Source organism: Pongo pygmaeus, chromosome 2 (assembly GCF_028885625.2).
Source record: "Pongo pygmaeus isolate AG05252 chromosome 2, NHGRI_mPonPyg2-v2.0_pri, whole genome shotgun sequence".
Classification (NCBI taxonomy): Eukaryota; Metazoa; Chordata; class Mammalia; order Primates; family Hominidae; genus Pongo; species Pongo pygmaeus.
Genome location: NC_085930.1, coordinates 139,044,659 through 139,066,673, shown reverse-complemented (window position 1 = coordinate 139,066,673; position 22,015 = coordinate 139,044,659). Strand labels below are relative to the sequence as shown.

Sequence of the window (22,015 nt, the reverse complement as noted above, 5' to 3'; positions counted from 1 at the left end):
CACATGGGCACTATGAGCTTTAGAAAAAGTGAATCCTCTTCAAAAAGGATTCAAAAGTGAATCCCCACTCATTTACATCTGTTTTTCCCCTCTATATTCAAACATGTTTCCTGTCCATCTTTAGGGCTTTTTATGGACCCAAGATCACAAAAAGGTGCAAGAAGAGCTCAGCCACTTCACTACCTGATCAAACAGCACAGTGGCTTCACTTTGTAGCCACATTCCAAGACTCCAGTAATCCATCTAGGGCCCTAATGCTATACTGGGAGAGTCAGTATTGCTGACAGTAGACCCACAGGTCGTTGCTAGGGTACTGCAGCTGAGTAGAAACAGTTGCTGGGAAGTGACACTACTAGGAGAATGAGAAAGCAAAGGTGAGAAAAGCCAGTCCTCACAGGAGGAATCACCAGGTTAAAGACCCCCAAAGTCAGACTATCCGTGCAGGGGTAAGCACTGAATGTCAATGATTTGTGTGTCTCCCACCAACCCTGCTTCTCCAAGGAAATATTTAAATACAGGTAAATGCTAAAGTAAAATGGATCTTAAGAAAGGAACAATTTTGTGCTTTTTGAGGGCAGGAACCCCAACTGTGTCTTTCATCATCATGTCCCTTGTGACTGGCTCATGTCTAGGTGCATAACAGGTGCTTACATTTTGCTGTGTGAATAATTAGCTAGTAATGAGCTTAATTCTTGCCTTGCCAGTAAGAGAGGGAGAAAGGATTTTCCTTTGTCCTGCTTTGCTTTCTTTATCCTGAAGATCATTCCCTGCAAAAGGAGGAGGCCTTGCCCATGGCCACAGGTTGCTGAGAGGTACCTTAGCCCTATGGCTTCCCATTGCCTGGACTTTCTGCCAGCGGTGGGCTCAGCCAGGCAGGTGGGTGACACTATTCCCCACACTGAAAGCACTCCCATGCTAGTTTGGTAGTCTCCAAGAACCCTCGGAGGGTACAGAGTAGGTGATTTAGAGTACCCCCCTTAGTGGTCATTTTGTAAACTAGGTCAGCCATTAGATTGTAGAGGAACTTATAATTGCTTACAGATGAGAAAACTGAGGGTCAAGAAGTTAGGTATCTTGTTCAAGGACACACAACTAGGCCAACTCTTGGCAGTCTGACTCTAGAGTCTTTGCTTTCAATTCTTATAACTTGCTGCCCAGATGAGGAACTGGACTTGATCTAAGGTGATAGAAATCCAGTCTGGATGCTTTCTGAACTTTTTCCATCCCAAACAGAGCCACCTAACTGGTTTCAGTTTCTTCAAATTCTTTCTCATAATTTGACTGATGAGAAAGTGAGAGTTCTGGTTTTAAACATGGAGATTCGCAAACCTCTGTGTAGCATGTGACCGTGAAGCCATGCCTCTCATCTTGAGGGATGCTTTGCCAACTTCCCTTTCCATGGAAGGGTGTATGCTCCAGCCTTGGCCCAAAGCCATGTACTAAGAACTGGGTTTTAGGTCTAAAGAGAGCTCCCTGGCAGATAACCTGCTGTGCCCTGCTTGGGGGTAGAGAGGAGGCTGCCCAGGTATCTGCCACTGATAAAAACATGCCAGGATACACGTGTAAGCCTGTTCCCGCCTTACCCCAAACTTAGACTTAGTAACTGCCTCATAATTCAGACAAGGAAAAATGAAAAGAAAGGCAACCCTTCTTCCCACAAAAAAGCACAAAAATAAATATATCAACAAAATAAACATACCAACATATAAAAATAAACATATAAACAAAACCCCATCTACCCCTTTTGTATGAAAATAAGCTTTTTTATGAAAAAGAAAATAAGTGTGCATTTTTTGTTGTTTGTTTGTTTTTTCTTTTTGTTTTGTCTTTTTTTTATTATTATTATACTTTAAGTTTTAGGGTACATGTGCACAATGTGCAGGTTAGTTACATATGTATACATGTGCCATGCTGCTGTGCTGCACCCACTAACTCGTCATCTAGCATTAGGTATATCTCCCAATGCTATGCCTCCCCCCTCCCCCCATCCCACAACAGTCCCCAGAGTGTGATGTTTCCCTTCCTGTGTCCATGTATTCTCATTGTTCAATTCCCACCTATGAGTGACAATATGTGGTGTTTGGTTTTTTGTTCTTGCGATAGTTTACTGAGAATGATGATTTCCAATTTCATCCATGTCCCTACAAAGGACATGAACTCATCATTTTTTATGGCTGCATAGTATTCCATGGTGTATATGTGCCACATTTTCTTAATCCAGTCTATCATTGTTGGACATTTGGGTTGGTTCCAAGTCTTTGCTATTGTGAATAGTGTCACAATAAACATACGTGTGCATGTGTCTTTATAGCAGCATGATTCATAGTCCTTTGGGTATATACCCAGTAATGGGATGACTGGGTCAAATGGTATTTCTAGTTCTAGATCCCTGAGGAATTGCCACACTGACTTCCACAATGGTTGAACTAGTTTACAGTCCCACCAACAGTGTAAAAGTGTTCCTATTTCTCCATATCCTCTCCAGCACCTGTTGTTTCCTGACTTTTTAATGATCACCATTCTAACTGGTGTGAGATAGTATCTCATTGTGGTTTTGATTTGCATTTCTCTGATGGCCAGTGATGGTGAGCATTTTTCCATGTGTTTTTTGGCTGCATAAATGTCTTCTTTTGCGAAGTGTCTGTTCATGTCCTTCGCCCACTTTTTGATGGGGTTGTTTGTTTTTTTCTTGTAAATTTGTTGGAGTTCATTGTAGATTCTGGATATTAGCCCTTTGTCAGATGAGTAGGTTGCGAAGTCAGGTAGTGTGATGCCTCCAGCTTTGTTCTTTTGGCCTAGGATTGACTTGGCGATGCGGGCTCTTTTTTGGTTCCATATGAACTTTAAAGTAGATTTTTCCAATTCTGTGAAGAAAGTCATTGGCAGCTTGATGGGGATGGCATTGAATCTATAAATTACCTTGGGCAGTATGGCCATTTTGATGATATTGATTAAGGGGATATCACCACCGATCCCACAGAAATACAAACTACCATCAGAGAATACTACAAACACCTCTATGCAAATAAACTAGAAAATCTAGAAGAAATGGAAAAATTCCTCGACACATACACTCTCCCAAGACTAAACCAGGAAGAAGTTGAATCTCTGAATAGACCAATAACAGGATCTGAAATTGTGGCAATAATCAATAGCTTACCAACCAAAAAGAGTCCAGGACCAGATGGATTCACAGCCGAATTCTACCAGAGGTACAAGGAGGAACTGGTACCATTCCTTCTGAAACTATTCCAATCAATAGAAAAAGAGGGAATCCTCCCTAACTCATTTTATGAGGCCAGCATCATCCTGATACCAAAGCCGGGAAGAGACACAACCAAAAAAGAGAATTTTAGACCGATATCCTTCATGATCATTGACGCAAAAATCCTCAATAAAATACTGGCAAATCAAATCCAGCAGCACATCAAAAAGCTTATCCACCATGATCAAGTGGGCTTCATCCCTGGGATGCAAGGCTGGTTCAATATACACAAATCAATAAATGTAATCCAGCATATAAACAGAACCAAAGACAAAAACCACATGATTATCTCAATACATGCAGAAAAGGCCTTTGACGAAATTCAACAACCCTTCATGCTAAAAACTTTCAAAAAATTAGGTATTGATGGGACGTATCTCAAAGTAATAAGACCTATCTATGACAAACGCACAGCCAATATCATATTGAATGGGCAAAAACACTGTCACAAGACAGGGATGCCCTCTCTCACCACTCCTATTCAACATAGTGTTGGAAGTTCTGGCCAGGGCAATTAGGCAGGAGAAGGAAATAAAGGGTATTCAATTAGGAAAAGAGGAAGTCAAATTGTCCCTGTTTGCAGATGACATGATTGTATATCTAGAAAACCCCATTGTCTCAGCCCAAAATCTCCTTAAGCTGATAAGCAACTTCAGCAAAGTCTCAGGATACAAAATCAATGTACAAAAATCACAAGCATTCTTATACACCAATAACAGACAAACAGAGAGCCAAATCATGAGTGAACGCCCATTCACAATTACTTCAAAGAGAATAAAATACTTAGGAATCCAACTTACAAGGGACGTGAAGGACCTCTTCAAGGAGAACTACAAAACACTGCTCAAGGAAATAAAAGAGGATACAAACAAATGGAAGAACATTCCATGCTCATGGGTAGGAAGAATCAATAAGTGTGTGTTTGTGTGTGTGTGTGTGTACAGTGTGTGTGCGACGGGGGTGAGGGGGAGTAATAAAAACTTACAGGGTCTCCATCCTCTCCCCTATGTCCTCTGCTGCCTTTCAGACCTTGAGAACCCTGTGAAGAGAGAACAATAAATTTTAGTCACCCCCCCAATAAAGTCAAACTTGTGAAATCATTAGGCATTCTAAGCAAGTCCCTTCCTCCAACTTGGTTGCAGTTTTTGCAGATACAGCCGTGAGTTTGGGGAGAATCTGACAACATCTGGAGCTAGCTTTTCTCCTTGCATTCAGCTCTGAAGCCCCTCTGCAGAAGGTGACCCTCCTAATGCTTGCAGGAGGCTGACCTTTGGAATCCACCAGCAGATGAGACCCACAGAACCACACCTGCACCTGAGCGATTTGCAGGGAGGACAGCTGTACCAGCCACAACCCTTTTAGCAGACAAACCGATAACATTTCCAAAGGTATTATTTTATTTTGTCCTGCTATTTTGAGAGCTCAAGGAAGAATAACCACTTCCAACAACAAGATTGCATATATTTTAATTGCAGTCATCTCTCCCTTAGCCACGTGTGGTTTAACTGCGTTGTGGCTTACTTGTGGCAAACATTTCATTTGAGTTTGCTTTCCCCACCCTCTAACACAGGCCCAGCTGGCTGATCAGTATACCAGGGGAGTTGTGCTTCTGGAACATAATTCTAATATTGACCTGAGCAAAGTATCGAGAGAAAATTGTGCTAAACAAAACATCACAGCGCAGTAAAAAGTTCAATATAAATTGTCCTTCCATAAGGTTGGACAGTGCAGAACTCATGAGCAAGCATTGTTGATCTCTTTTTTTTTAAAGAAAAACTTCATTTTTATTGTGATACCTAAAATCCATTTGAAAAGTGCATTAAAGTGTATAAAATATAAATGTATAGTTTAATTACTATAAAGTAACTTTATAGAACAATATTATAATTTTTATATATAAGGTCTATGTAGCCACCATGCAGTTCAAGAAATAGAGCATTATTGGTCCCAGGTACAGTGCCTGTCCCCAGTCACAATTCACCCCCAGCCTCTCTCCACAAGGGCCCTCCTGACTTCTGATAATATTTTCTTGCCTTTTAAAAATACTTCACCGTTAAGTATTCCTCCCTAGATACTACAACTTTTAATAAATGGAATTTTACCACATGCATTCTTCTGTGTTTTGCTTTTTTTGGTCATTACCATGTTAGTAAAAGTTATTCATGTTGTTGTGTGTAGCTGTAGTTCATTCATTTTCATTGACATATTTTATTGAAAATATCATGACATATTTATTCATCCTATTGTTGTATAATATTTTATAATTTGTGTTTTAAAAGGCTATTAATCTGCAATGCTATGATCTTTTTGTAGTTCAATCTCATTCTGTTATTGATGAAGCACAACACTTATTTATTTATTTATTTTTAAGGAGATGGGGTCTTGTTATGTTGCCCTGGCTGGTCTTGAACAATCAAGTGATCTTCCCACCTCAGCCTCCCAAGTAGCTGGGATTACAGGTGCAAGCTCCTACACCCAGCTTCATCTCCACTATTTTTTACTTCTTACCACCTTTCAAACTTTCTAAAGCAGGTACAAAAGCATAAATTGCAAAACCAAGAAGCAACATTGCCAACGGTATGTAAGAGAAAAGGGAGTTATTCTTGCTAGCAGTATCAAAAGTGAGCTCTCCTGACCTGAATTTTATTCCAAAAAAGTCACATGAAATGTCCAAAGCAATTCCATTAGCATGGAGTGAAGGTTGTAAATTCAACCACTCAGTCTCAGTCCCACCTGTACCAAATCAAGGCACATTAGATAAAATAGTATCACAGGTGAGTGGCACCTTCATGGCTTGTAGTCCTCGGGTCCCATGATGTCCTGGAATTCCTGGACATTTGCAGAATGTACAGCAGCAAGTCCTCTCTGCAATGTTTCCCTGGGGGAAAAAAAGTAAAGCTGAGTGAATAGCAATTGTCAGAAACTTTATTCCATAAGAACTGTACTCATACAAATCATAATCCACCACCTACACGCCCATCTTCACCCTTTGGATGAGGGGCTGCAGAGAATAAGAGGTGCTTTCTGAATTTAACACTGCAGAGAGGGTACCAGGCACTGCACTGGCAACATCGCCTCTCCAAAGGAAATGACCTCTGTCTATAGACAGGGCATCCAGTATGTGGATGGCCATGGCTCAACTTTGCCTAAGACTTGTTGGTTTCTAGTTGACAGTCTTCTGTTTCCTGGAATTTCTGCAGCACAAACAGTTGGGGGCTTTTTAATTCAATTATGAGTTGGTTAGTTTTTTAGTTTCTTATGCATTCATTTAGTGAGATGACAAAGAATGAAAGAACATGCAAAAACAAAATACTATGCTATGGTCTTCCATACTTTTTTATATACTAAGGACAATGCACTTAATTTAGTGGAGGTAAACAAAGGCAGTCTTTGAAAGTTCTCATCAAGATTCCAATTTAGTTCCCATGGCATTTTGAACAACAGGGGATTTTGTTCAACAACTCACCAGGTACTGTGATAGTTTTTTGCCCAGTTCTCTCGTTCCAATAGTCAGATGAGTCCTGTAATCAAATCTTTTTCCAAATTCAAAGCTAGAAAACTCATGATGAGCAGTTGTGTTAAGGGACACTACCAGCAGAGCATCAAGTCCTATGTGGCAAAAACCACAATATAAATAAAGCAAAGGGGTTGTACATGAAAAAAAAGAAGACATAATAATTCTACTCAGTGAACATGATTTAAAGAATTGAAAAGGGGAAAAAACAAACATAAGAGGAAGGAGTACTCCTGACATATGAAGAAACTAACAGATAATTTGCCTGCATTTTCTGAATATGCACCAGCTCTGGTCCCTGACCGTTGCATGAAATCCCCTGATAAAAAGTATTCAAGAGAAACGATTTACAAATCTATAGAAAAACACTAATAGAAAACCGTGTTCCACATCTTACCACCAATTTTGATGCAATTCTTGGGCACTGGAAAGTGATTTTTAAGAAAGGGCATTATTCATCTCCAGAGAGCTTTTCTGAATTTTCCTGAATGTAAATTAATGATAATTCTCAAGTTATTCCCAATTCCAAACACCCCTGGGAGGCCAAGCCCTGAGAACATGAGGAAAGCCCAGGGCAATTGTCTCAGCTGAACTCCTGACCACATCCAGTTCATTCATTAATTCATCTATTCACTCATTAATTCATTTACTAGTTCATTGACTTTATTCATCTTTTCACTAAACAATTTTTAAATTATTAATAGGAGCCTATTATGTATTAATCATTGTATAATAGCAGAAATACAAATGAATAAGTCAGGCTTACTTCTTTCCTTCCCAGAGTTAATGGTCTAATGGAACAGAGGGTCAAGAATCAGATAGTTGCTCTGAGAAACATCAGGGTTCCATGAAAGCCTAGAGGAGAAGCTCCTAACCCATTCTTGGAGAGTCATGGAAGGTTTCTTGGAAAAATTGATGTTGAAGCTGATTCTAAAGGAGAAATGTAAGTTGGCCAGTGGAAAGAACCAGAGATGGAAGATGGAGAGAGTACCCGGGGAGGAAAGGAGATAGAGGAAGCTCTAGGCAAGGACAGAGAGAAGTGAGGCTGTAAAGTACATGGGGGCCAGGCACAGTGGCTCACACCTGTAATCCCAGCACTTTGGGAGGCCAAGGTGGGCGGATCACCTGAGGTCAGGTATTTGAGACCAGCGAACTGGTCAACAACATGGAGAAACCCCATCTCTACTAAAAATACAAAAAAAATTTAGCCAGGCATGGTGGTGGGCACCTGTAATCCCAGCTACTCGGGAGGCTGAGGCAGGAGAATCGCTTGAACCTGGGAGGCAGAGGTTGCAGCGAGCTGAGATTGTGTTACTGTACTCCAGCCTAGGCAACAAGAGCAAAAATCCATCTAAAAAAGTACATATATATATATATATAAATATATAAATATATATATAAAAATATATATAAATATATATATAAATATATATATATATATATATCATTACAGGAAGAATGGGAAAAAATAGTTTCATATGCCTGGAACACCAAATATAAGAAATGAGTTAGCCAGGTGCAGTGGCTCATGCCTGTAATGCCAGCACTTTGGGAGACCAAGGTGGGCGGATCATGAGGTCAGGAGATCCAGGCCATCCTGGCTAACACGGTGAAACCCCATCTCTACTAAAAATTAAAAAAAACTAGCCAAGCGTGGTGGCGGGCGCCTGTAGTCCCAGATACTCAGGAGGCTGAAGCAGGAGAATGGCGTGAACCCGGGAGGCGGAGCTTGCAGTGAGCCAATATCGGGCCACTGCGCTCCAGCCTGGGTGACAGAGCGAGACTCTGTCTCAAACAAGAAAGAAGTGAGTTAAGGCTGAAATGGGAAGCAGAGGCCAGGTTCTGCAAAGCTCCCAAGCCATGTTAAGGAATTTGATCTATATCCCAAGAACAATGACAAGGTATTGAAGGGAACTGTGCAGAGAAAGAGACACAACCGAGCAATAAAATAGGACATATTGTGGTCTTTAGGGAGGTTGCCTGTGGAAGATGAACCCTAGAAGCCAGTCTGGGCTACACCAAGGAATTCTTAAACAATGCATCTCATTTGACAATTAACGGAGTCTTCCAATGCTGCATCCTACTCTCAACTTCTGCATTTAGCTTCCGGCTCAGTTTGAAGCTATGACATGGACAGAAAATATATAGCGAGAAGTGCTTTTCCAAATCCACGTTGCTATCTTTCATATGGAAAATAAGAAACAGTAGGAGCTGTCTTGGGTCAGGTTCCCTAGAACTGGAATCTGAAAGAGGATTTTGTATGTATGTGGTGTCTATATTGAGAGAGAGAGCGGAAAAGGGAAGGAGATGTAACCAGGGATACATCTCAGTGAAGTCTTAGCCTTTGCCTGATTCATGAAGGACTCTGGAATGCAAATTGTACTAGAGTTGACCCATTTAAGCAAGAGTGCCAGGCTTTTGTATCCCTATATCATAGTTGCCCCCGCCCCCACCACCAAACGTGGAGCATGGTAAACCCACACCCATTCCAAGCACTCCCAGGTACATAGTTCAGGTCAGTCAAGGGCACATGTCTATATAGAAGGTCATAAGTCTAAGCACTTGGCCACAGCATTTGCAGCATTTTGGGGAGGAGTGTGAGGGCTGGTCAATGGGGATTAGATGAGGTATCAACAGCCTCTGCTACAAGTAGCTAGGCAGATCTCAAGATCTACAGCATCTGAGTAAAGGTAGAGACTTGTTAAGCATATTCCACGCTTCACTGTTTAAATTTTCAACTCGGCTGGGCGCGGTGGCTTACATCTGTAATCCCAGCACTTTGGGAGGCCAAGTCAGGTGAATCACGAGGTCAGGAGATCAAGACCACCCTGGCTAACACAGTGAAACCCCATCTCTACTAAAAATACAAAAAATTAGCTGGGCGTGGTGGCGGGCGCCTGTAGTCCCAGCTACTCAGGAGGTTGAGGCAGGAGAATGGCGTGAACTCAGAAGGTGGAGCTTGCAGTGAGCTGAGATCGTGCCACTGCACTCCAGCCTGGGTGACAGACTGACACTCCCTCTCAAAAAAAAAAAAAAAAAATCAACTCAATACCTGCTTCTCTGAGCCTGTCTGATTGATTTTCAAGCATTATGTTGCTTTCACTCTGGAGACCGTCTGAAAAAATAAGCAGCACCTGGAGAAATAAGAAAATGGTATGGTGTAAAAGCTAAATATATAATTGGGGAATGAAGAACAAATGGAAGAATGTGGAGATGAGAGATAAAATGTAATATGGATACCTGGCCCCGGGATGCAGATTTATCCTTAAATGTGTCCCAAAGAGACTGCAAGAACTGTGCGTTCAGATGAGTTGGCCCACTGACGTTGACTTGCAGCAAGCTGTCAAACACTGCTTTCTGATAGATTTGGAACTTGGCAGGGAATTCTTGGTCACTGTTCACTTTAAACGCCAAGCTCACGTGTGCCTCTGTGCCAGCCCCACAGCTCACCCCCCTGATAGAGCTGATGTCTTCTAAGATGCCTGGGAGGTAGGATTCCAGCTGGGGGTGGCCCTGGAACAAAGGCTGCCCCTGCACATGAGTGGAGATGTCAAACCCAACCACTATGTCCATAAAGCAATCTGGAAACCAACGGAACAGAGTCAAGATTAACGAGTAGACAGGAGTAAGGAAGGAGAGACAGGGCAGAAAAAAGGAGCACTGTCACGCCCCAGAGCTAGAGGGTCTCTAGTCCCCAAATAGTGTTCAAGAAGGAAGATACTGGCTGCTTTATCATAATATATATATATATGTGTATATGTAAATCACATATATATGTAATACCAACATATATCACAGGGGTTTTCCCTGTCCCCTTTAAAATATTAAAACTTCCAATAGCTATTTGAAGTTCAAACCATAATTTAGTCTCATTCTCAGTGACTCTGTTGTGCGTGTGTGCGCATGCATGTGGGCATGCATTTTAATGGTGACATATTTTGATTCATATAGTCAGAATACATTAAAGTTTTGAGGCTGGGTGTGGTGGCTTAAGCCTGTAATCCCAGCACTTTGGGAGGCTGAGGCAGGTGGATCATGAGGTCAGGGGATCGAGACCATCCTGGCTAACACGGTGAAACCCCGTCTCTACTAAAAAACACAAAAATAAAATTAGCCAGGTGTGGTGGCGGGCGCCTGTAGTCCCAGATGTTCGGGAGATTGAGGCAGGAGAATGGCGTGAACCCAGGAGGCAGAGCTTGCAGCAAGCCGAGATCGCGCCACTGCACTCCAGCCTGGGTGACAGAGCGAGACTCCATCTCAAAAAAATAAAAAATAAAAAATAAGTAAATAAAGTTTTGTGCTGTCTTTTCAGATGATTTAAGTTTTAGAGGTCACAAACACAAATGGCTGCAAAGGCAGGTAGATAAGAGAAATGATTCCAGTGGGCAGGGTGTGAGGAAAATGAACTGGAGAACAATGACCCATTTCTGGGTCTGTTCACTGTTCGGTTCCAGCTGAGAGTAGCTATGTGGAAAATGGGGCCTAGTGTTGTCAGATCTTCTGATTTTTCAAAGAGGAGCCTGATGTCAACATTTTTAATGTAGAACCTTCAGTGTGAATGCTGTCAACTAATTTAGCAACTCATCAACGCTGGATAGGACAAACAAACTGCAACTGCAAGCTGCCATTTGGTTACTCTGATCCTGCCCAGGTTGCTCATTTTACAGATGAGGAAACAGTCATGTGTGGAGGTTGTTGCTGCTGAACCAGAGTTAGAACTCTAGCTTTCTGATTCCAGGCCCAGGGCTCTTTCCACCACTGTAATCTGCCTTCACTTGAGCACCGCAAATGGGACATATAAGATGTGGAGAGTTTGGAAAAACTATCACATTTTGTGAAAGAAGTGATTTCAATCATAATAAATCTAGAAACGTAAGAACTCTAAGGAATTTCTGCATGTTGTGCAAATTCCACAAACTGTTATCATTTGCTACTGCTTCCTTACATGCTGTCCTCCCAAATCCTAGCCCCAAATTTACAGAAGCTGAGTTCCCTGTGGCCACTCTCAGCTGGAGCTGAATAGTGGCATTCCTGTGAGATGCATCATTGTTTTTCAGTTCACTGTCCTCATACTCTGCTCACTTGACTCATCTCCACTACCCACCTGGCCTTTGCAGCCATTTACCTTTGTGACCTCTGGATTAAATAACCTCTAAGGACAATTCAGATCTTTAGTAGGCTGTGATTATATGAATGTAATCATTAAAAGAAGAAAAATACACTGTACACACACACACACACACACACACACACACACGAGTCCCTTACAAGATGGCTTAACAAAGGTACAATAGTAAAACTTCCAATCAGCAAATGTTTATTTTACTTACTTCCTACTGGATGCAGGGAATTTACTAGGAGGACAGAAAAAGGAGAGAGATCCAGGTGTTAAAAGGAGAATAAACACTGGATTGCTGTGAGGGAACAGGGCTGACCAGAGGACACAGCCCAGGGGTCCCCTCTAGCCTCTGCACCCTTTCCTTGTCTTTGAGGGAGGCTGAGTTATCCAAACTTCCTGGAAGCAGAGAAGTCTCTTCTTATTGCACAATAAGTGAGATATTCTCACTAAATATATGTTCTAAATATATGCTCTGCTAGAGCTAGCCCATAAGACACTCTTGGGAAATGGGGAAATGAGAAGTTTCCATGGAAGAAAACCAAACAAGGAGCACTTACTGGTTTTCCCACAGCTCTGGCAGATTTCACGGATGATTCTTTTTTTCACATCCACATTCTTTAATTTATCAAAGCCTTGAAAAGTGATTATTTTTTCAGAATTGCCTGTTATTGGCAGAAGCTGTTCCTTATAAACATCTCCTATGCCCAAAACCAGGACACAAATTCCAAGGTCCTTCAGGGTTCTTACTGCATCTGCCACATCATAGCGAGGATCTCCAGATGTGATAACAACCAAAGTTTGGGGGACAGCAGCATTTCTTCTCCCACCAGCATGTAGATTAAACATATTGCTCACTTTTTTAAGGGCAAAGTCTATTCTCGGAAATCCACCGCTCTTGGAGACATTCTGAATTAGAGTCTTCCACTGGGTTTTAGTCAGAGAGTTTTTCAACTCAATAATACTCTGGTAGTTGCTTCCAAATTGAGCCATACCAATTTTTATTCTTTGAGACTGAATGTCAAAATTATCAATTAAGTCTGACAAGAAAGTTGTCATGGTTACAAAATCTGAATTAGATACCCTGTCAGAGCCATCGCAAAGGAAAATCACGTCAGCTTCCTGAAGATGACAGACTGCAATAGAAAAAAGAATAAATTATTTTCCTCATGAATCATTCGAAATTTTTCCTTTCCTCATATACTTAAATTGCTTTACTAAATACTTCAATTGCTTTACATTAGCAAATTGAGATAAGTTAACAAGAGAGAGAATCACTGATCCTCAAAAAGAAGAAAAAATAGCAAGAGGAGGAAAGATAATAGAGTTTTTTTCAAAGTTTAATTATTTATACAATCCATTTGAAAAGACAATGAAAGCTAATCAGAGAAAGAAAGTAAGAAGTTTGAATAAATTTCATGTACTCATTAAAAGGTGATTACAAAGGGTAGACGTCCCTTCAAAACACCAAGACTGGGACATTTACCCCATCAAGATAATAGCACTTACTTACTGTACTATTATTAGTACTCCTATTACTAGTCATGTTATCACTTTACATTCATATTGAGGAGTAGCATTTTAAAAATGATTTTGGCATACACTAACAACATTAATATTCACAACCACCTTATGACTAATTATTCTAATTTTACAAATATAGAAATAGAATTCAGAGGTTAAGTGACTCGCCTAAGAGCACACAGTTACCATGGAGTGGAGCTGGTATCTGGACCTCTAGATCCTTTTTACTCTTAAATTTAGCACTTTTTTTCTGCTGCAATGCTTTTTAAAAATATCATGACTCAAATGTTAGAACTTCTCAGAAGAAGCGTGAATGGCTAGTAAATAGAGCATAAGGTCAGCTCCCTGAAGTCCAATCTGAAATGTCCCAAAATCAAAGGGTGACTTTCTATACTCATTTCCAACCAAACTCAATGGCTGTTGTAGCAGCAGCACTACGGTGATTACTAAAGGTAATTGAGACAGTAGGTTACCCACGGTCACACAATTCCTTGTAAGGGTGGTGTGGCAGACACAAAGATGGGCTGCCCGGATAGACCTGCAAAGAGGAACTTACTCCCCAGCTATGGGAGTATGGGCAGGCGGTAGACAGCTTCTAGCTGTCAGCACTTTCAGGGTCTGTCTGACTACAGAGAGATGCCTTGCCAAAGGTCATGCCCTTCCTAGGGCCGCCACATCCAGGCACTAAGTGGGAAGGGTGTTCTCCCTTAGTCCCAGCTGTTTCAGGCTGATGCTGGACAGCTCTCATGGGCGATATTTGCTTCAGAGCTCTCTGCTAGGTTTGGAGCTTTGTTTAGCCTACGTCACTATTTGAGTTATTTGGTCCATCTTGCTTTCCCCATTTATTTTACAGGTGTGGATCCCTAATAAACATCTTGCATCCCAAACTCCATCTCACCACTACCTCAAAAATGTAGGCATGGGAAATGAGAATAAAACAGCCTCCACATTCATAGGAAAAGACTGTAGTCTTAGTAATGCACCAGTTTTGGAGGACACCCCAAACAAACGAGATTAAGCCTGCCTGCGGAGCTTGTAGTCTTTTGATAGATACAGATAGGAAAACAGCAAATATGTGTCAAGTGCTACCACCTGGAAAATAGGAGTGAGAGTTGGGGGATACAGTGGGGACATGGGGTCAGGTTTTGGGCCAGGAAACTAGCAAACAAAGACTGAAATTTGACAGAAAAGTGAGACATAGGCAGGCACACTGGTGGGCTGGAGTGTTCATGGTGGGCAGGATAGTGTGCACAAAGATGTGGAGGAATTTCAGAAGGACAGGGTAGATTGTGAAGAGGGGAGAGGTGATCAATGAGGTTGGCGAGGTGGGCAGGGGCTACATAGAGCTCAGGAGTTTGGAAATTGCCCCAAGGGCACAGGGAGGCCTCCAGAAAAAAAAACACACACACACATACACAAAACACTGTAAGCAGAAGAGTGACCACATCCAGTGTGTAGGAGAAAGAACATTCAGTGTTAAGTGGACTGGCAGGTGTGTCAGGACTGAGGGAGGGGAGCCCACGCTTCAGAGTGAGAGTCCAGGGAGAGGATGGAACAGGCAGAAGAACTGGGGTGGTCCTGCTGCCTTGGGAAAAATCATAATTTTCCTTCGATAGAGATGATAACATCATTAAATATCTGCAACTAAGGAGATGAATTAGTTGCTTACTTAAGTAAGGTAAAGCTATGGTGGTCAGGCATAGTTTTATTTAGCCAAGCAAATGCTGATCTGACACAGGATTTGAGGGAAGGTTTTGTTTGGAGTTGGACAAGTTACAGATATGGAAGTGGGTTAATGTCAGTCTTAGAAACATGATTTATATTAGTGACAAAAGTGAGCTTCCTATTGGTAGAAAGGAAGGAATAAAGGAGGAAAGAAACAAGAGGAAGGAGGGAGGAAGGAAGTGAAGAAGAAAGGAAATTGGAGAGTTAATTGTTTCATTTGCCAGATTGGGAGGACTGGGCCAATAGACAAACCACAAGAATTTGGACCTTCCAAGTAGGCACAGCAGCACTTCCTAGGTGACTTATCAGTCTCTACTGCTTTTGAGACCACAAGTGGCAAATCTCACCCTGTCCTCACTCAGATGTGGTGTCTCCAGCCTACCAACCCCAATGGTAGCTGGTAATCATCTCAGTTCCCTTCCCTCCCTGTTTCTCTCAGCCAGCTTCCATTACCCCATGTTCAACTCTCATATCCTGCCCTCTGCACTGGTGGCGCTTACCCAGAAAAGCACATCAGGCCACTTGAATTTTGATGTCTCTCTAGAATGCCTATGATCTCATTTAGAGGGCCCTGGATCTTTGAAAGCAAAAGTCTATCCATTTAAACCATGAAACTTTCCGTTTGAGTTTGACCTGAAACTGATGTCCAGTGGCTGCATTGAGACCACTAACCAAATGGAGCACCATGAGCAGCCATTACTTGGGGTAAGGTGAATATGACCCTAAGAAGAATTCCTTTCTGCCAGAAAAAGGCAACAGAGTAGTAAAATGCCAGGGAATGCATCTGGAACTTTCCTGTATAATCTCTTCAGTGCATGCTGTGGTGAGAAGGAAACTTTGGGATCTTGTTCAATCAACCCATTTCTTTTAGAGATGAGAAAACTGATAGCCTGAGCAGAGAAATGTTCAGTCCATAACATCCAGGTAATCGGAGACCTGAGACTTATGATTTACTTTTTGTTTAAACTTTTATTGCTACCCCCATAGAAACTTTAAAAGTAACAACTTACCCTCTGGTGCTTCAGTACACATACGTTCTTGAACAAGTGTGAAAACATCTTTCAGTTTGTCAAAATTATCTACATAGATAGTATTGTTTTTATTCCCTGCCATACCCTCAAGTTCCTTTTGGTTGGCCTTTCCTACACCCACTGCAAAGATGGTGATGCCTTTGTCTCTTAGTTCCGATGCTGTGTCATTGAGCTGATCATGGTCATGGGATTTCCCATCAGTGATGACAATCAGCACCTGCTTCACATTTTGCTTGATGCGGCTGCCATGTTTCTCTGTAAACAGGGCATTTGCATGCTTGAGAGCCTTGGCAGTGTAGGTGTTCCCTCCAGTGTCCCTGCGCATCCGCAGATTCTCAATTATTGCTGATCTGTTGGAGTATGTATTAAGGTAGAAAAGGATGTTAGGTTGGTCAGAGTATTTAAGGGCTCCAAACTGAACTCGGTTCCTGCCAACATCTGCTTTCTTCACCAAATGGATAGTTAGGTTAATCATGTGATCTTGATATTGTTTTTTTATGCTACCTGAATGATCCAGCACAAACACAACGTCTAGTAGTGTAATCCTTTTACAATCTGAAAGAAGATGAAAACAGGAGTCACAAACTTTCTGCAGTGCATTCTACGCAGGGTGCTGAGAAGGGAAGCGAACTAGCATTTGCCATGAGCCTACTATGTGTCAGACACTATATCTCACTTAGTTCTTAGAGGTGGCTGCTGCCATTTTACAGAAAAAAAAAAAGACAAGGCTCAGAGAAGTGTAACTTGCCTACATCATGACTCCAGGGACATTTGTACCCTATCTATATCACTCCAGGATCAGTGGTCCTTATGCTATACCACTCTATTTTGCTATATCTCATTAGGATATGTAATGTCTTTTGCTAAGCAGGCTTTCAAATGAAAGGCAATGTGAGAAGCTAGTTCAATGACAATGTAATGGCGAGACATACTGATGTTTGCCAAACTGGCCTGCTATTTTAAAAAGCTCGGGAGCTCAGTGTATAAGTTGGTGGTTTTACCCTGCTCCCTCTGGCTCCAGGTATCTTTGGACCCTCGGGTATGCAAACCATCCCTGTTTATCATGTCTCTCTGCAGTTATTTATGCTTTTTCCCCTGACCTTTTGAATTAGAACTCAGGAGTAGCCCCAAGTAGGAGAAGAGCAAAAACTCCTATCACCTTTTCCCTGACCCCAAACCCTCCTCCACATTATAAGACAAGTGACTGTTTTGGCTGGCTTTCCAAAGTGTGGACTCTTTTCCCCACTCTTTTCCTTCCCTCAATAACTTATACACATGTATTCCAAAGATTTGCTTCCTCCACTTTCCACCTGCCTAGTTAATTGTCAACTCTTATTTCTAATAATAAAGTCTCAAATTTTTAATTTTCTGACACTGTGAATGTCCCCAGGCTGTATCTGTAAAAACCTTGGTCAATGACCCACTGAGAACTGGTGACTTGTCATGACCTGATGCTTAGGAGACAATCTAATGCATGAATCAGCTGAATTTCAGGTTATGCTGTAGACAGGGCCTCCACATTTACATTAATCAAAATGAAGAAATGCCAAGAAGAGCCTTGCAGGTTTCAAAGTTGAAGCTATAGCCTTTAGGTATACCTCTCAACATTACCAAGAGTTTTGGAATCACTGCCACCTTTGGGGGAAGAATAAAATTCCAATTAAGCTGTTACCAAGGAAACTTTAGAACTATCACCTTACACTTAAGCGTTTATAAGACATTATGTTAAGTTTCTGAAAATTCCACATGCATAATTTTGATGAATAAAGTCCAATGAAAATCTCTATGTTGCCAGAGGAACAACATAAAACAAACTTACTTTGGTTTGTTCTCTTAGTTGTATCCAAAACACAGAAAATAGCACATGATAGATTTAAAAACATAGGTGTTTTAGTCTATATGTGGATTGAGAGAAAGCTCTCATTCAAAAGACATTAAAATTGATAGGCTCAAACTGAAGTTTGCACAATACAATTTTAAAAGCACTACAATTTGTAAGAATAAAATGATGACCCCAAGTAATCAGAAAAGTGACAAATTACAATTTTTCAAAGGGATGGATACATGAACAGGCAAATACAAAATATCCAGTTGATAGAGGTTAAGAATAATAATGTGAAGTGATGAAAATAAACTATCTTTAAAATACCCAGGGTTTTCTTGGTGGGTGGTGCTTAGGATACTAGATATAATTTAACTAAAAGAAAGACGAATTTATATTTCTAGTTATTTTCTGCTTAACAATGGCTATAGATAGCCAAGAAACAATTCTAGAAAATCATTTGGGATTAAAAACTGGCTCTGGAAAATCCAAGTATGTGGGTATTAAAGATTTGGAAGTTTAAAGCAAAATTCTGGGGTCTTTTTGAAATATATTTGAAGTCACCAATGCCACACTAACTTGTGCCAAACTAGATGCCAAAATTGTTAGTCTGAAACATCCCTGGAGATCACAGGCATTTTAATATTACATAAAGAAGACCAAAACTTAACACTGAAGTCCAGGTGGAGGCCAGGGCCAGAGTGCCATTCACTGTTTTTCATTACAAAGTCAACAGCTCACATCCTTTAGTCCTGACAGATAACAGGGGCACTTACCATGGAGAGCACACACACGAAAGACAAGTTTCCTTTCTAGTGCCTTTAGATGATCGAAGTTCTCAACATGAAAAACTAGGCTGCCATCCCCACTGATCTCTTCTAGCTGAGATCTATTGGCATTGTATACTCCTACAGAGAAGATGGTCACATCTTTGCCCCGAAGAATTCTAGCAGGATCTCTCACATCATCCTGCGCTACTCCATCTGTGATGAGGATGAGAAATTTTTTGGCCCCCAAACGGGCCCCCTTGGAGTGGGTGAAGTATTGACTTACAAAATTTAGTGCCTTTCCAGTTAAAGTGCCTTCATTGATGAGAGACATTCTATCTATTGCATCAGAAATTTCTTGCTGTGTAAAGTATCTACTAAGCTGGAACTCTTCCTTAGTTTTATCACTGAACTGAACAACACCAATCTGAGTTTTGTCTGCACCAACTTGAATCTTAGTTAACAGGTTTTTCATGAAGATTTTCATTTTCCTAAAATTTTCATTTCCTATACTCCAAGAACTGTCCACCAGAAACATGATGTCAGCCTTCATGTCTTCACATCCTGCATGTTATAAAAAAAAAAGACCAGAAATAACCAGGTTGGAAAGGTTCTCATGAAGTAACATTAAGGCAGAAACAAATACATTAATGAGAAAACATTGAAAATTGACTCAAGCAACTGTTGTTATGTTTGAAAACTGTATTTGCTTCTTTAGTAGAAGCTGGTTGACTAGAACCCTGAATCAGAAATGCAGCTTCCAAAATGTGTATTTATTCATGCATGCATGCATGCATAACTCATTTATTCATATTTCATTCATTCATTCATTCAATCATAATTTTGAGTTGTATAAAATGCAGAGCATCCGGCCATGTGTTAAGAACGCAGTAGTGATACAAAAAAGGAACCAGAGCCAAAGCAATCAATTCCTTGCACTCATAATACTAACACTCCAGGGTTTTATGTATATTCTGGAGAAGCACAATTTCAAATAATTTTTAAATAGCATTATTTTCTGGGATAATTCTAAGTGATTTCATAAACACTATAAATCAATATTAGAAATTGGAGAAAAAGTTTTTACTAGAGTTAAGTGCTTCAGTAAGCACATACTCATTCAACATGGACTGTTCCTTCATACATAACATTTGTAGACAGCCTACGGATTGGAAATGAACACACAGACATATGTATATATATACACACATATATACACACATATGTATGTATATTCACTGTTCTATGTATAATATAGACATATGTACATACATAAAACCAATTTCTATAATCTATTAAAAACAACATTATTAATTCATGATACATATGTTGTGTATATATATAATATGCAAATATATTGTCCTTAGCATGTATCTTTTTAGTCTTAATCCCTTTTGTCTATCTGTAATCTCTGCCATCCTCTTACAGTTTCTCCCTCAACACTCTGAAGTCTATCCCATACTTCTTGAAAATAAACACAACATCAGCCATATATTTAAAAAATGAAAAGACGTTAACTGTTACTTAATAAATGTGTAAAGTCACATTCTGATCCACCAGGAGGACTACACCACCATTTTAAGATTCAAGCTGCCGTGGAACCATCTTGAAAGTCATGAGAGGAGAAATTGCTGAAGATGTTTGTGGCCTTGACAGAGTGGCCTTGACCACTGTAGTGAAGTGTGAAAGATTCTCTTCCATGCAACACATATAAAAGAAATAGGCTTTTACATACAGTTTAGTATTCACAGGATCTACCTCCTGGTATTTATTTGTGACAGAAACTACTTAATGTCCCTGAATATCTATCTTTCCATTCTTCTATGTTAATAAAACTTTAGATAGGCAGATGATTGCCTATCTAAAGATTGTATTTCCCAGCCTTCCTTGAAGCTAGCTGTGGCCTTGTGTCTAAGTTTTAACCAAAAGGTATGAGCAAAAGTGATCTGGCCACTTCTGGGTCTTACCATTAAAACAGTTGAGTGTGGTAGGCTGCCTTGGTCCTTTCTCCCTCTCCATGGATGGAAGGTGATAAGAACTGGATATTCAGTTTTGACCTAAAGATGGAAGCTATGTGTTGAGGATGGAACAGCCTCTCTACTAGACCTGGACTATTCACCCTAAACTATTATGTAAGAGAAAAATAATATTCTGTACTGTGTAGTCTGGGGTCTTTTTGCTATTGTAGCTTAACCTGTACGCTACTAATACACTGTGCCTCACTCCATCTGCATCTGCTCTGAGACTCCTTAGTGTTTTTCTAGTTCCGCAAGCTTTGGCTCCATTGTTTTCCTGCCTCTCTGTTAGCCATTTTATGACTCATTTCCTTGTCCACAACATATCTCCTCCTCCAGGCATGCCAGTGCTCAGGCTGACTACTTCAACTGCAACTACCTGAAGTGCAAGGGATGTACTGTACCTCCCTAGATTTGTCCAGGACCTTCTCCCTTTAAAGGATCTGAGATACAACCTACTTTATGCTTCCTGGAATCCTTTTACTTTTCTTAGCATCAACTCCAGGAAACATTGGGGAATCTTTTATTCTTGCACTCTTTCTAAGACGCCCTAAAGACCCAACTCTGTTACTGTCCATAACAGGGAGAAAAATGAACAAAATTGTTACTTACTTAGGATTTTGTTGTTAATGCTATTTATTTGCTTACTTATTTTTTGTTTTTGTTTTTTAGTGGCTCAGAGAAAATCAAACACGTTTTCACTTCAGTAAGTTCAAATAAGTGAGAATTCTCTTCCTTTCCTCATCGGTGAACACCTTAACCACCTTCTGCAACAGCTAACTTTTATGTAGCGCTTACTATGTTCCAGGCACTCCTCTAACTGCTCCACGTGTGTTATCACCATTAAGCTTCACAATAAGCCTACAAACAAGGAAACCAAGGCAAGTAGACAGTAACTTATTCAAGGTCATGGCTAATCAGTGGTAAAGCTAGGGTGTGAACCTTGACTCTGACTTTAGCACCTTTCCTCTTTACCAGTAAACTAATGTGCTTCTCAGCAGGCAATATTTTTATGTGCTAATACTGGCAATCAACACATACCATCTTGAACTAGTAAGTGGTGTAAGAGGCCATTATTAATAATAGAAATAAAAAAACAACCAGATATAGAAATTTGCAAATTGTTTCTCCTAACTTTTGGTACTTCATCTCTAATTAGAACAAAAATGCAAGTATGTGTTTTTGTTGTAAATGAAAATGAACAATTATTACATATATACTTGATATGCATTTAAT

The 22,015-nt window shown here is 40.6% G+C and overlaps 1 protein-coding gene across 2 annotated transcripts in view; it reads right to left on the bottom strand.

The window, feature by feature from the left end:
- COL6A5 (collagen type VI alpha 5 chain) overlaps window positions 1–22,015 on the bottom strand; it is a 148,016-nt gene that overhangs the window by 79,466 nt on the left and 46,535 nt on the right. For both annotated transcript variants that reach the window (XM_054483243.1, XM_054483244.1), the window contains 8 exons: window positions 18,774–19,328; window positions 16,155–16,730; window positions 12,456–13,031; window positions 10,020–10,360; window positions 9,832–9,913; window positions 6,732–6,874; window positions 6,051–6,143; window positions 4,251–4,304 (listed from right to left, as the gene is read on the bottom strand). In XM_054483243.1, coding sequence (XP_054339218.1) covers window positions 4,251–4,304; window positions 6,051–6,143; window positions 6,732–6,874; window positions 9,832–9,913; window positions 10,020–10,360; window positions 12,456–13,031; window positions 16,155–16,730; window positions 18,774–19,328 — 2,420 coding nt within the window. The remainder of the gene's footprint in view (window positions 1–4,250; window positions 4,305–6,050; window positions 6,144–6,731; window positions 6,875–9,831; window positions 9,914–10,019; window positions 10,361–12,455; window positions 13,032–16,154; window positions 16,731–18,773; window positions 19,329–22,015) is intronic.